Raw genomic sequence first — 12,402 nt, forward strand, 5'->3', positions numbered from 1 at the left:
GGGGAGGGTCTCTTAGTATATTGTATGTTGGGAGGGGGAACTCTAGATGTAGATCCAGATAAATATGGTGTGTTACATGTATACATAATCATACATGCATACAATAAAGCTTGAAAAATGTGGAGTTTGAAATCTTCCCGAATGCGATCTTGTCCTTTTAGTTAATTTTATTATTATGCCCCCCTTTGAAGAAGGGAGGGCATATTGCTTTGCTGCTGTCCGTCGGTCTGTCGGTCGGTCGGTCGGTCGGTCTGTCGGTCCATTTAGTTTCCGTTCATTTTCTTTACAACCGCTGCATATACTGAAATGAAATTTGGTATACAGGTTTATCAGGTAAATATCTAGGTCAAGTTCTGTTTTGGGTACGATCACACCATTTTTGACAGAGTTATGCCCCTTGGACTTAGAAAAATTCCATTTATTTGCAGTTTCCGTTCATTTTCTTTGCAGAGGTTGCACATATTGAAATGAAATTTAGTATACAGATGTTTCAGCTGAATATCTAGGTCGAGTTCTGTTTTGGATTTGATCGCACCTTTTTTGATAGAGTTATGCCCCTTGGACTTAGAAAAATTCCATTTATTTGCAGTTTCCGTTCATTTTCTTTGCAGAGGTTGCACATATTGAAATGAAATTTAGTATACAGATGTTTCAGCTGAATATCTAGGTCGAGTTCTGTTTTGGGTTTGATCGCACCTTTTTTGATAGAGTTATGCCCCTTGGACTTATAAAAATTCCACTTATTTTCCGTTTCCATTCATTTTCTTTGCAGAGGTTGCACATATTCAAATGAAATTTAGTATACGGATGTTTCAGCTGAATATCTAGGACAAGTTCTGTTTTGGGTTCTGTCACAACCTTTTTGTCAGAGTTATGCCCCTTTGACTTAGAAAAATTCCAATTATTTGCAGTTTCCGTTCATTTTCTTTGCAGAGGTTGCACATAATGAAATAAAATTTAGTATACAGATTTTTCAGCTGAATATCTAAGTCAAGTTTTGTTTTGGGTACGATTGCACCATTTTAGACAGAGTTATGCACTTTTGGACTTAGGAAAAATCCAATTTGGGGGGAGGGGGGCATAAGTGTTTTACAAACATCTCTTGTTTAAAGGTTGTCTTATTTAGAATGATGTCTAACCAGGTCTATTTTCCCTGAAGTATTGGTATTCAGTAGATTAGATAATGTTTAATTTTTACTGTACATGTACTTATAAGTTGAAATACTTTTATAATAGGGATGGTTTCTTGTCTTAGATGCATAGGGACACACATGTTATAAAATAGCAGCCTTTTTACTAATCTGTCTCATGCACTGTCTAATTTTGTTACAAGCATTGTTATTGTATAATTGTTCATAATTTCTAACATTAAATTTCTGGTAACTAAGAAATTCCTTATTTATGTAAGTTACTGTATCAGCAAAAAAAATTTTTTAATTGCATTCTATATTATATTTTTTTAGTAAAATTCCATGTGACGTCACACCGAAATTGTGAAAAAACCTCATCTGCTAAACTAGGAGATGCTATTGTGGAATCTATGAATGAAATGAGGGAAATGTTGTCATAGAAACATTGCAGGATTCTAATTGGTTGAGGAATTCATGCTTGACTGACCAGGAGAAATTCAATGTTCAACTGACCAAAAAGAATTCCACACATCACCGACCAGGGTGCACATGTTCAATGCAATTTCACACTTGTGTCATGTCCTTGAAATTTTGATCTTGTTTTGTGATATTAGAGATCATTGTTATAAGAGAGTTTCTCCACTATTTATTAGTCTTTGCTTCATAGTGAATATTTTTGTATCTTGCTGCTCTAAGCTGAATTACTTTTTCTTCAAACTGAAGTAAATCCTCTTTCATGTATGTGTCTTGTGCCTTTGCTTGTTTTCTGTTGTTGATGTTCTTGTATGTTCAAAACCTTATGGAGTACTTTCCTTTCACAGTGAATAAGAATAATGGACCATTTTATTCTTTTAATTTAAGAGAGTGATATTATTTCATTGTGTTTAGCTGAATAGAATTAAGAATTATCTGTGTGTAGTACAAACAATATGATGAAATATATATATATTTTTAGAAATGCTTGATTTTATCTATATCCTTTTTATAACAAAGGATTTAAAACTTTTTTTTACCTGCTATCTTTATAAGTTGGTTAACAGTAATATTATGTTTCTTTTTTATTTGTTTTATCTCTGAAATATGACTATTTTACTCGGTAGGTATTCTGTAAAATCAATAATTTCTGTGATGATCAAATTGTCATGGATGGAGGGGAAAAGTTAATCTGTTGGGACTAACTTTTATCATCAGTAGAAAAACTCGATATTTAACTATATGTACCTGTGGCATTAATCTTATTTATTTTATTCCAATCTTGGTTTACATTTTTATTTTGAAATGAGTTATATGAAAAATTTTTGCACGTAGAATGATTTTTAGTGAAGTATTTTGAATTTTATAAAACTTCCTCTGTTGGCCATCTTGATTAGGAAACTGAATTAAGTCTATGATATTCATTTCTAATTAAATTTACTTCTGCAATAAATGATGTTCACTTTTAATCACTTTTGATATTAATAGTTATCAAAAAGGTAATTATTTAATTTTAAGTCTTGCTCAATTTTTTTTCACATGCATAGTGTTCAGCATATATATGTATAATATTTGAGTTCATGTTGCAAAATTCTTCGTGTGGTGCTGGAAATTTTTCAAAATGCATAATTATATTTAAATAAGCAAATTAAAATGTAAGTTTTGTAAAGTATGATTTGAGTTGCGAATTCTTCAAACTTAATGTAGTAGCTTCCATCTGTTGATACATTTCTTCTTACCGGTGTTTTTATTTATTTCCTTAATGTATACTCTCAACAATACAAACAAATTTGTCAGTTCAGAATTTTTAGCTGTGTGTCCAAACCTTTTTGAATCGAGTTGACTTTTGTTATGAAGTAGTTCTAAGTGTATAATGCTGTTTGTTTTGTTCAACTAGAACTTTTTATTTCAGAATAAATGTTTAAAATAAATCGGTGTGTTTTCTATACATGACATCATTCTTTAATTTTATTTGTGTGTAAATTGCCACGCCCTTATCTTAATTAATAGAGAGAGGTGGTAATTTCCTATAGCTGAATCTTTCAGCATTGTTTAATGAAGCACCCTATGTAAAGTATAAGCCGTAAAGTATAATAAGTAAATACATGCCAAATACTTTTTAGCTCACCTGAGCCTTAAGTGAGCTTTTCTGATCACATTTTGTCCGTCATGCATCTGTCTGTCCATCTAGCTGTCTGTCCCTCTGTAAACTTTTCACATTTTCGACTTCTTCTCAAGAACCACTGGCCCAATTTTGACCAAACTTGGCACAAAGCATCCTTGGGTGAAGGGGAATTGAAATTGTTAAAATAAAGGTCCCCTCATAAGGGGAGATAATCAAGAAAAGACAAAAATAGGGTTTGGTCATTAAAAAATCTTCTCAAGAACCACTGGGCCAAAAAAGCTGAAACTTTTGTGCACATGGAAGCATCCTGGGGTAGTGTAGATTTCAAAATGTCTAAATTATGATCAGTGGGGTAGAGCTGGAGTGCATTAAGTATTACAAGGAAATCTGGTAAAGAACGGAATGGTCAAAGCTTCTCAGGTGAGCGATGTGGCCCATGGGCCTCTTGTTTACTCAGTATTATTTTTGCCACTTGTTCTTTTTGCCCATTAACTAGCAAAGGATTTTATTTTTCTCAAACACAACTGGCTTCTAATCATTGAAAATATCAAGGCTTCACACGAAATATTTTTGATTGGTTATATATGACCTCCGAGGCATCCAGTTCGAAGAGCCCATATATGACCCTTCTGACAGTACGAGGGTTTAAGAGTAAATTCGCCCATAGACAATAAAGGTGCATGGGAAATGTAAATGGGAGCAGGAAATGCCGCTCATGGCTGCTGCGACCTTTTGGCAGGGGATACTTATTCCTCCTATCCACCTGATTCCCACTTAATTCTAGGATGTCCAGGGGACTGTGTTCTGTGGTACCTTTACAGAGTTGTACCTGCACATTACTTGTGATTATATGACAGAATCTCTAGTGGTAGAGGTGCAAAATACTGTTATTTGGTTTCATTGATCAAAGTGAATAAGAACAGATTGTCATTATATGAATGAAGGAGAGTATATGAAAAAAATTTATTTAAAAAAACATACACAATGCAAAACAGTAAAACATTATAAACGTAACATGTATTTCATTGGCAATTCTAGAAGGATGTAGACGTTCGTAACCAGTTCTCATTTTACTTTGGTTTGCTGAAGGAACTTGAAAGCGAAGTTTCCCTGAAATCCGAAACTTTGTAGACAATCGACAATCCCATAAATGTCAGAGGTCTTTTTGGCGGCAGTGTGATCACGTGTGCCACAATATACGGGCTCTCAGGTTTATCATTTCTCAGATGCGGTTCTGCTTTTAGAATCATGTGCTTGTTTGCACGTGAGAAGGCTGTACAAGTGGCTTCCAGAAGAACATGAACAGTGGCCGTCATCTGTCGACTTTCCACTTCGTCAGCACAGTGACGTGTACATTGATCGATGACGTAGTTCCATACCGTCTTCCCCAAAAACTCACACTTTTCTTCAATGGCAGTCAAAAGCTGACGATGATAAACATGGCGCTTAAGTGTATACTGGTCCATTTCTGCTCTGGCCACTATGTAAATGAGGGCTTCACTATGGGTTTCAATGGCGTATCGCAAAATACTTTTTCCCGCCGTATCGCAGCTATCCATTTGTACACCGTGTCGTATAAGCGTATTTAGCATGTTGACGTCTCGATTTTGGACGGCATAAAATACAGGTGTCCGTCCTAGGTCATCTTGACTATTGACACCTGCTCGGTTTGTCATGAGTTCAAGAGCAATGCCAATGAATCCGTTTCCTGCGGCAATATGTAGCGGTGTCTGGCGTCGCCGGTTTGCGGCGTTCACGTTGGCCCCCTTCGATATCAGGATGTTTGTCATAATTTCAAGTCCCTTTTCTACGGCCAGGAATAACGGAGTTCGCAAGTCTCGGTCCATACTGTCGATGGAAGCGCCCTTCATTAGTAGTAGTTCTACAATTGATATAAAACCTTTCTCTGCGGCATAATGCAAAGGCTTCCGTTGCTGTCCGTCACTTTGATTAACAGGTGCCCCGAATTCAATCAACAGCTCCACAATGTCCGGGAAATTCTTCTCCACTGCATAGTGAAGAGCTGCTTTCATGTCTTTATCCAGAATATAAACTGACGCACGGTGCTTTAAAAGGACACTCACCAGGTATTTCTTTCCACTAAGAGTGGCGAGCTTCAGTGCCGTTTCTCTGTCCTGATCTTTCTGGTTCACATAAGCGCCGTGTTCGATTAATTCTTTGGCCACCGCAGTGAAGCCGTTTTCCACCGCGTAAATGAGAGGCGACTTCCCGGATTCGTCCACCGCGTTCACCATGGCGCCATCTTTTATCAGCTGCTGCACCGTCAGGATCTGTCCGCGCCTGGCAGCATGATGTAGTCCCGTCTTGCCCTCAATGTCGGCAAAATTCACGTCCTCCCCTTGTCTGAATATTTCATCTGTTAGTGTGGTTTCCGGAATTGTGGAGATACTACTTAAGATTGACCTTTCTTCCTCCAGTTTTACTGAGGGGAGAATGTAAGAAGTTTCGCTGTCCAAGTCTCCGTTGTGTATTGATCTTTTGGTGAATGGGACTTCGACTTCATCGTAAGATGGAGCTGTCTTGGGAACTAAAAACTTGGATTTCAAAAAGGTAGTTTTTGGATATGGCGACGAAACACTTAGAGGTTTTTCAAATTTAGGTATCTCAAAGCTAGTGAAATATTTCTCCTCCATTTTTTCACTGTCTGTATAAATTTCTCCTAAAAAATTAAACAAATAATTTAAAATTAAACAATGCAAAGATAGAAAAAGAATATAAAGATATTAATTTATGTAACTGGCTTATATAATTACGTACTGGGTTTCGAAAAGCGCCATTTTCCGGGAAAGAAATTCTCATCTATTTTTCCCTCCATTACCCTTCCAACGTTTTCGTGCGTCCTAGCGCAGTTGTCATTGGTTTCCTGTGCTTCAAGTAACGACTGGTAACAACGCTTGACCTCCAACTCAAGGTCAAGGTCGCTGATTTTCCCCCACTTCCAAGGCATTTCAACAGTTTCCAATGAACTAATAAAAAATTACAACCTTCAGTTTTGAAAATGTTCTGGCGAATGAAAATCGTCACTAAAGATGCCCACGGATAAGAGGTATCGATCAGATGTTTAATACATTAAAACTAAATCAACACGATAGCATTTTGTGAAAAAAAATATAGTAACGTTGTTTTTAAGTACCTAATTAACATCTAAATTCATGAAATATTCACCGAAATTGCAAGTAGTATTTCACTAAATCAATAGTCTCTGTACACTTTGACACACTTACCGGTGAATTTGCTGATTCAGAACCAGGGATGATAGAACGATCTTATGCTAGTACTGTCCGGTTTTTTGGTATATACTACAATCTTTTCTAGCCCCAGACATGAAATCTGATATAGGCCAGGGGAACTTGGGGTATTTAAATTGCGGGTAAAGATTTGTACTATTTCCCCGCTTTGAAAAGCTGTTGTGATACATTTGTCTGTGATAAAACTTCTGAAGTTGCCTTCTTTGAGGTAAACACAGAGTCGATTAGCAATTCCTTTAGAGACTGGATAAACAAAGAAAGGATGTTAAACTTCATAGGGCCTCTTTAAAAATGTACAATCGTGCTTTAGTGATACACATAATCACTGCAGAACAAGAGGCTAAACGAACCGAAACCTGAAATATTGAAAAATTGTCAAAATTCTGTCAATAAAAGCTCTATTGAGCGACATTAATTCCGGTATTATATAGGGTATCATCAACATCTCAATAATAACAGGTAGATTTAATATCTATCAAATAATGATTTGACAAACTTTAAATGACAATCAAGACTCTGGGGAACGCAGGAATGCTTGTGGAAGTTTAATGCAGCGCACTTAACACAAGGAATTAATGTATTGCTTTTCTATAGGGAGTTTTATAAACTACACGAAATATTGAGAAAAATAATGCTGGAGAACAATTGCTTGTGAAGAGATTGCAATATTAATAAAGACTGGGGTTTAATGGTTTAAAAAAATGAAATAACTTTTTCATTAATTTTGAAAGAAAGCTAGGAAAAAGCTAGGATTGTAAATAATGAAATATGTATTGTCCACGGGATAAAAGCTTGATAATTAATTCTTATCGTTTCGCCTAATCAGTGTGAACATGTGTATTTACAAACGGGAAAGTTAAAGGGAACGGGGATTTAAAAACCTGTCGGCCATTGAGAAAATTATTGATGAAATTCTTATTGAGCAATAATGCATATTTCGCGATTCAGGTCAAAACAAAGGTCTTTTTAAGGGAGACCAGCGCAGTGAGTAATGTCTGGAACTCAGAAACGACACTGGTTCCCGCAAGATGGAGCGCCGGAGATTCCCACCAAAATCTCGTGTACGAGGCAGAACGGTTAGTTTGACAGCTAATTTTTTTTATTGATTTATTAATGGAGGTTATTAAAAAATAGAATGAGATCAATATTTCTTTACAGGTTCATTCATATTCCGTTAAAAAAAACTCTATTAAAAACTTTCTGAAAACAGGCACGGACCATTTAAATGTAATTATATTAAACTAAATATAGCAGGGGTGTTTTGGTTTGTTCGTAAACAAAATAAAGATTAAGGTCGTCAGTTTAAATGTGTCAAAGGCCAATAGTCCTGAAACCTTTTCAGTGCCGATTTAATTTGTTGATATTATGACTGATGTTTCAATTTTAAAGACAGGTTTTTCTATCATCGTCGCAAACCACGGCCAAAATGTACGATCATCTCCCATTCTGGCCGTGGTTGCATGTGACGAGATTTTCTCTTAGCTCATTGAAGTATTTATCATGTTGTAAATTTTGAATTTATTAGGGGGAGGTAAATGCAAAATTTACAACGTGATAACTAGTTATCATGTTGTAAATTTTGCATTTACCTCCCCCCAGTAAATTCAAAATTTACAACATGATATATTGACCAATGCGAGTAAAGCATAGTCGGAAATTGATTTTTCATGCGAACTTTCAATACCCAATCGCAGTGTACGAAATACTGCTGATGTAAGTAATATGTAGAGTACCTTTTAACGAGTGTATCTTCAGATATCAGACGAGGGGGCTTGTCCCCCGAGTCTGATATCTGAAGATGCACGAGTGAAAAGGTACTCTATATGTTTTGTTTCATTGTTCCCAGAAACTGAGTTATCCATGATCTATCATTTTTACGTTAAAAGCATGCAGCTCGACTGTATTCTCACGCACTGAGTTAGCTTTGATCTATCAAAATTTCATCATACAATTTTATCTGACGAATGAAAAGGGAGCACGTGATTGGAAAAGTAGAGCGCGCTGCATTTCTTAAACTTTAGAATTACCTCGCCATTCAAGTCTGAACGCCATTGTTGACGGTTGTGATTTTATGCCATTGCAATTCTCTATGCAAACTGAAATTATGAAGGAAAATTCTTTATGTTATTTAATCTTAACACTCGTAAAAATACAATGGGCAATTTAAACTTTCACGGGAATAATGCACGGGAAAATGGACACTTTTGACCGAGATGTACGGCGATTCTCCAAATAACTGGATGTGTCGATTTGTGTTGGAATTAATAAAACAAGACTGCTCGGAATATTTACCCAATTCAATTCCTGTACTTGTAGGCCTAGTTCATTGTATGCTTTGTTACGCTACAAGTTTATGAGAGTCAAAAATATTTGGGTCTAATTTCAAAACGCGCTGTGTGATTGAATTTCATTTTGGATTTAAAAATCGACGTGCAAAATTATTTTTTTTATTTTAGGGAAGGTATTCCTTCACTATGTTTACATGACTTTGTATTTACTTTTCCCCTAATTATTCGGTGTAAGGTCATGGATCATTTATTAGAATTGTTTCATCATCACCATGGCGTGCTCTATCTTGATAGATCACGGGTTGTTAGATCACAGTTAGCCATGATATATCAAAAATAAAAACACAGTGATCCTCGATCAAAGGAAAAACACCGCAACAATGATACAATTTGTTGATTTCAATTGCAATGGAAACAAAACTTGTCTTTGACTGAATATGACGTCACGATAGAGAGGCGTAAATATTCAAGATTTCGACACTTTTTGTGATCAAGCAGCCACGGGTAGGAGAGAGCTATGTGCGGACTCCGGACCGTGGCTTGAGACGATGGTTTTCTATGGTCAAAACGTTTAAGATCTTGATGCCAAAAGATGTTTTATATTCACAAACTCTTAATTGATTTTCATGTACAGAGATTAATAATTTGTTTTCTTAATCATGTTTTTCTAAAATATAATTTTAGAAGTGAATGAAACCGTCTTGATAGACACCAATAACGTCACAAGTGACGTAATACAATACGTCATGACGGAAACGACTGATCAGTACAGGAAAGGAAGACCATATAAACTTCTCTTCTACCCTGATAAAAGTGCTGCCATCATCAAAATCAACTTACCTGGCAATCAGCTTGTGAAGGACATGGTGCTAACATTGAACCATTGTCGGACAAATTGTGACGGGGTGATTGACATATTTGTGAACGATTCGGTGCTTGTGATGGGTTATTCAGATGCGAGGTGGGATAACTTTGGAGAAGATACTTTCAACGTTCCAGTTGATCTGTTGAAGCAGGGGGCAAACGAACTGATTATCAGACTGAATAAAACTAGTAGAGGAGTTTATTGGTTGTCTGATCTCAAAATAGAAACACGGGTTATACGATGATACCAAAAGAAGAACTAAGATATTGTGTATAACATATGCCAAAACAACCATTACGGAGAATTTTAGACAGAAAAGGCGTTTTAATATACTTGCAAGGATCAACGTGATACACGTGACATTTTCTTCATCTGACACCTTTACAATAAAAAAACGTTATTCAATTATACATGTAAATGTTGTTCTAGTCCTTTATTAACCAAAAACATGACAACATTGCCACCTAGTACATGTACATGTTTAGCTGCAGATCTGTAGCTCTCCGAAATAATATATATTGATAGACCGGAGAGCTACAGTGCCACCTATTGAAAAAACTGTATATTTATTGCGCACAAAAAAGTGCGCTCGATTCTTGATTAATTTTTCCAAATTCTTACCTCAATTGCAAATAAATGGAAGATTTAAAAAAAATCCTCTCTCCTCTATCAAGTTCTCTCGTAGTTGACATATGAACGAAGCATATTGGACCGAATTATCTTTGAAACCAAAATGGCATTATAAATCAGCGAAATGTCCGATGATTGCAATATCAGGGCCAGGAGGACTATTAACAACAATTATGAAGAATGTTTTGTTGTGGAAAGAGTCAAAGAATATGTTAGGAACACACGGTTAGTAATATTTTAAGATTACAGCATTAAAAACATGGAGAAATAAATCGAGAACCGAGCGCATTTTTTTGTGCGCAACAAATATACATTTTTTTCAATGGGTGACTCTGTAGCTCTCCGGTCTATCAATAATTTTTTTTCGGAGAGCTACAGATCTGCAGCTAGTACATGTTTTTAATTTATATTGAAAATTCGTCAGAAGAAAAATGCTTAAAAAATTATATGGAAGAAATGTTTTAGGAGAATATCATACAAGTTTTTAAAAGCTAGATATAAGAAGATTCATTGAATGTTGTTTTACACCCTGTTTGAGAATTTTTCACTCATAGAGATATTACCATAAGAAGAAGTATATGGAGATAATGAACAGTATTCAATATCAAAGTCCATAAAACAATACAAAATAGGAGCAGAGCAAACGCAGACTTCCGAAGCATCAGAGGTGAGATATCGATCAGGTGCCATGGAGGAATGAGCATCCCCTACCGACCTGTCACAACCGCCGTGGGCACCTTGTCATGATCGGAATATAACGGAAAAATCCGTCGTCAATTCAATGTATAATTAATGGACTAACAATTAGTACGAAAAACGTCAGTCAGCATTTGGCTTAATGATTGTATCGACCATAGAACTTACGAAATGATGACTTTAAACGAGACTGCTGATATTCTTGTTTCATCAACTTGTTTGTCAATAATTTACCTCGTTTTAGAAAGTGTTCATAAGTTAGAGCATGCTCTTGCGTATCGAATCAACTGAGATATATATACTCCGTATGCAGGTGATGACGGTATATTGCTTCACAAGTAAGGGAAGTTGACGATAGAAAAGTTAAAGTCATCACGTTTATCATATAGCTATCATATCATATAGTTTATCATATAGTTATCATATATCGATGAAGGGCTTCAAATTTGCATATTTACTCGGCACTCAAGTTCATCGGGCAGTGACGTATCCTTATCGCGCCAAAGGCTACCGAGATGCAAGGCCTCGGTCTTAAAAGTCTCATCCGAAAGACCCCCACCTATCACTTCAAAGTGCCGTTCACGTTGCAAAAGAACAGTTCCTACCTATATTTTTAGACCTTACACTGTACATCTTGATCACTCGCAGCTTTGATTGTAAGCGAGCGCTTTACCAACGGATCTACCGTAAATCAAGGTGGAAATGATTAACAAAGAACTCTTTTTGGGGTCGTCAACTTGGCATTTACTATAACAAATTGATGCCATATTACCAATTAACAATAGAACTTTCTACCATTCATATGTAGCACACATATCCCAATGACTTTGAAATAAAAGATACCACAATAGCTGATTTGTCAGTGTTCCATACTTAGTTGTTTATACAAGAAGATGAAACAGAGATGTAAATTCAATACGCTAGCTTAAGGCATCATTTTTCATGTTCTATGCTCGATGGAATAACCTAGTGAGTTAATGAATACAATATGACATTAAGTCAACATGTCTCATTTGGTGCTGTCATGAGAAAAAAACCTTCCTTGCTCAAAGGCCATTGGTCTAATTTGCAGCCCTGTACCGGCTGATGACCGGTTTTAATTTGAGACTTAACATGCTTCATATGAGTAAAAATTTATCTTGATTGGATGTCATTAAAACTTATTGCAAACAGAAGACATTTGTTTTGCTGAAGTTAAACTTAGTCATAACGATTTGACATAATTTTAGAAATAGAGATAGTAAACAGTAACCAAATCAAACTCCATTGGAACATTAAGGAGGCTGGGGGGTCAACAAATTAATCACAAATTAACCACCAGATTTAACTTATATTTTAAGATACGGTGTCTTAAGCCGTCAGCTTTTATTTGGCAAAGAAAAAATTCATACATTTTAGTTTTAAAATTTGATCATTTTTTATATCT

General features: G+C 35.9%; 2 protein-coding genes across 2 annotated transcripts; one reads left to right on the forward strand and one right to left on the reverse strand.

Annotated features, from left to right (window-relative positions):
• Positions 1–4,210: 4,210 nt before the first annotated feature.
• Positions 4,211–6,494, reverse strand: LOC134260833 (serine/threonine-protein phosphatase 6 regulatory ankyrin repeat subunit A-like). Its single transcript, XM_062743366.1, has 3 exons — positions 6,474–6,494; positions 6,007–6,215; positions 4,211–5,908 (listed from the first exon to the last, which is right to left on the reverse strand). The coding sequence occupies exons 2-3, from the start codon at positions 6,194–6,196 to the stop codon at positions 4,299–4,301; spliced, it is 1,800 nt and encodes a 599-aa protein (XP_062599350.1). The 5' UTR covers positions 6,197–6,215; positions 6,474–6,494; the 3' UTR covers positions 4,211–4,298.
• A 949-nt stretch (positions 6,495–7,443) lies between these two features.
• LOC134260834 (uncharacterized) lies at positions 7,444–10,039 on the forward strand. Its single transcript, XM_062743367.1, has 2 exons — positions 7,444–7,573; positions 9,470–10,039. Exons 1-2 carry the CDS (start codon positions 7,489–7,491, stop codon positions 9,892–9,894), a joined length of 510 nt encoding a protein of 169 aa, XP_062599351.1. The 5' UTR covers positions 7,444–7,488; the 3' UTR covers positions 9,895–10,039.
• The last annotated feature ends 2,363 nt before the right edge of the window (positions 10,040–12,402 follow it).

This window comes from Saccostrea cucullata, unplaced genomic scaffold (assembly GCF_032062105.1).
Source record: "Saccostrea cucullata isolate Sc308-1 unplaced genomic scaffold, CSIRO_AGI_Scuc_v1 ctg1302, whole genome shotgun sequence".
Classification (NCBI taxonomy): Eukaryota; Metazoa; Mollusca; class Bivalvia; order Ostreida; family Ostreidae; genus Saccostrea; species Saccostrea cuccullata.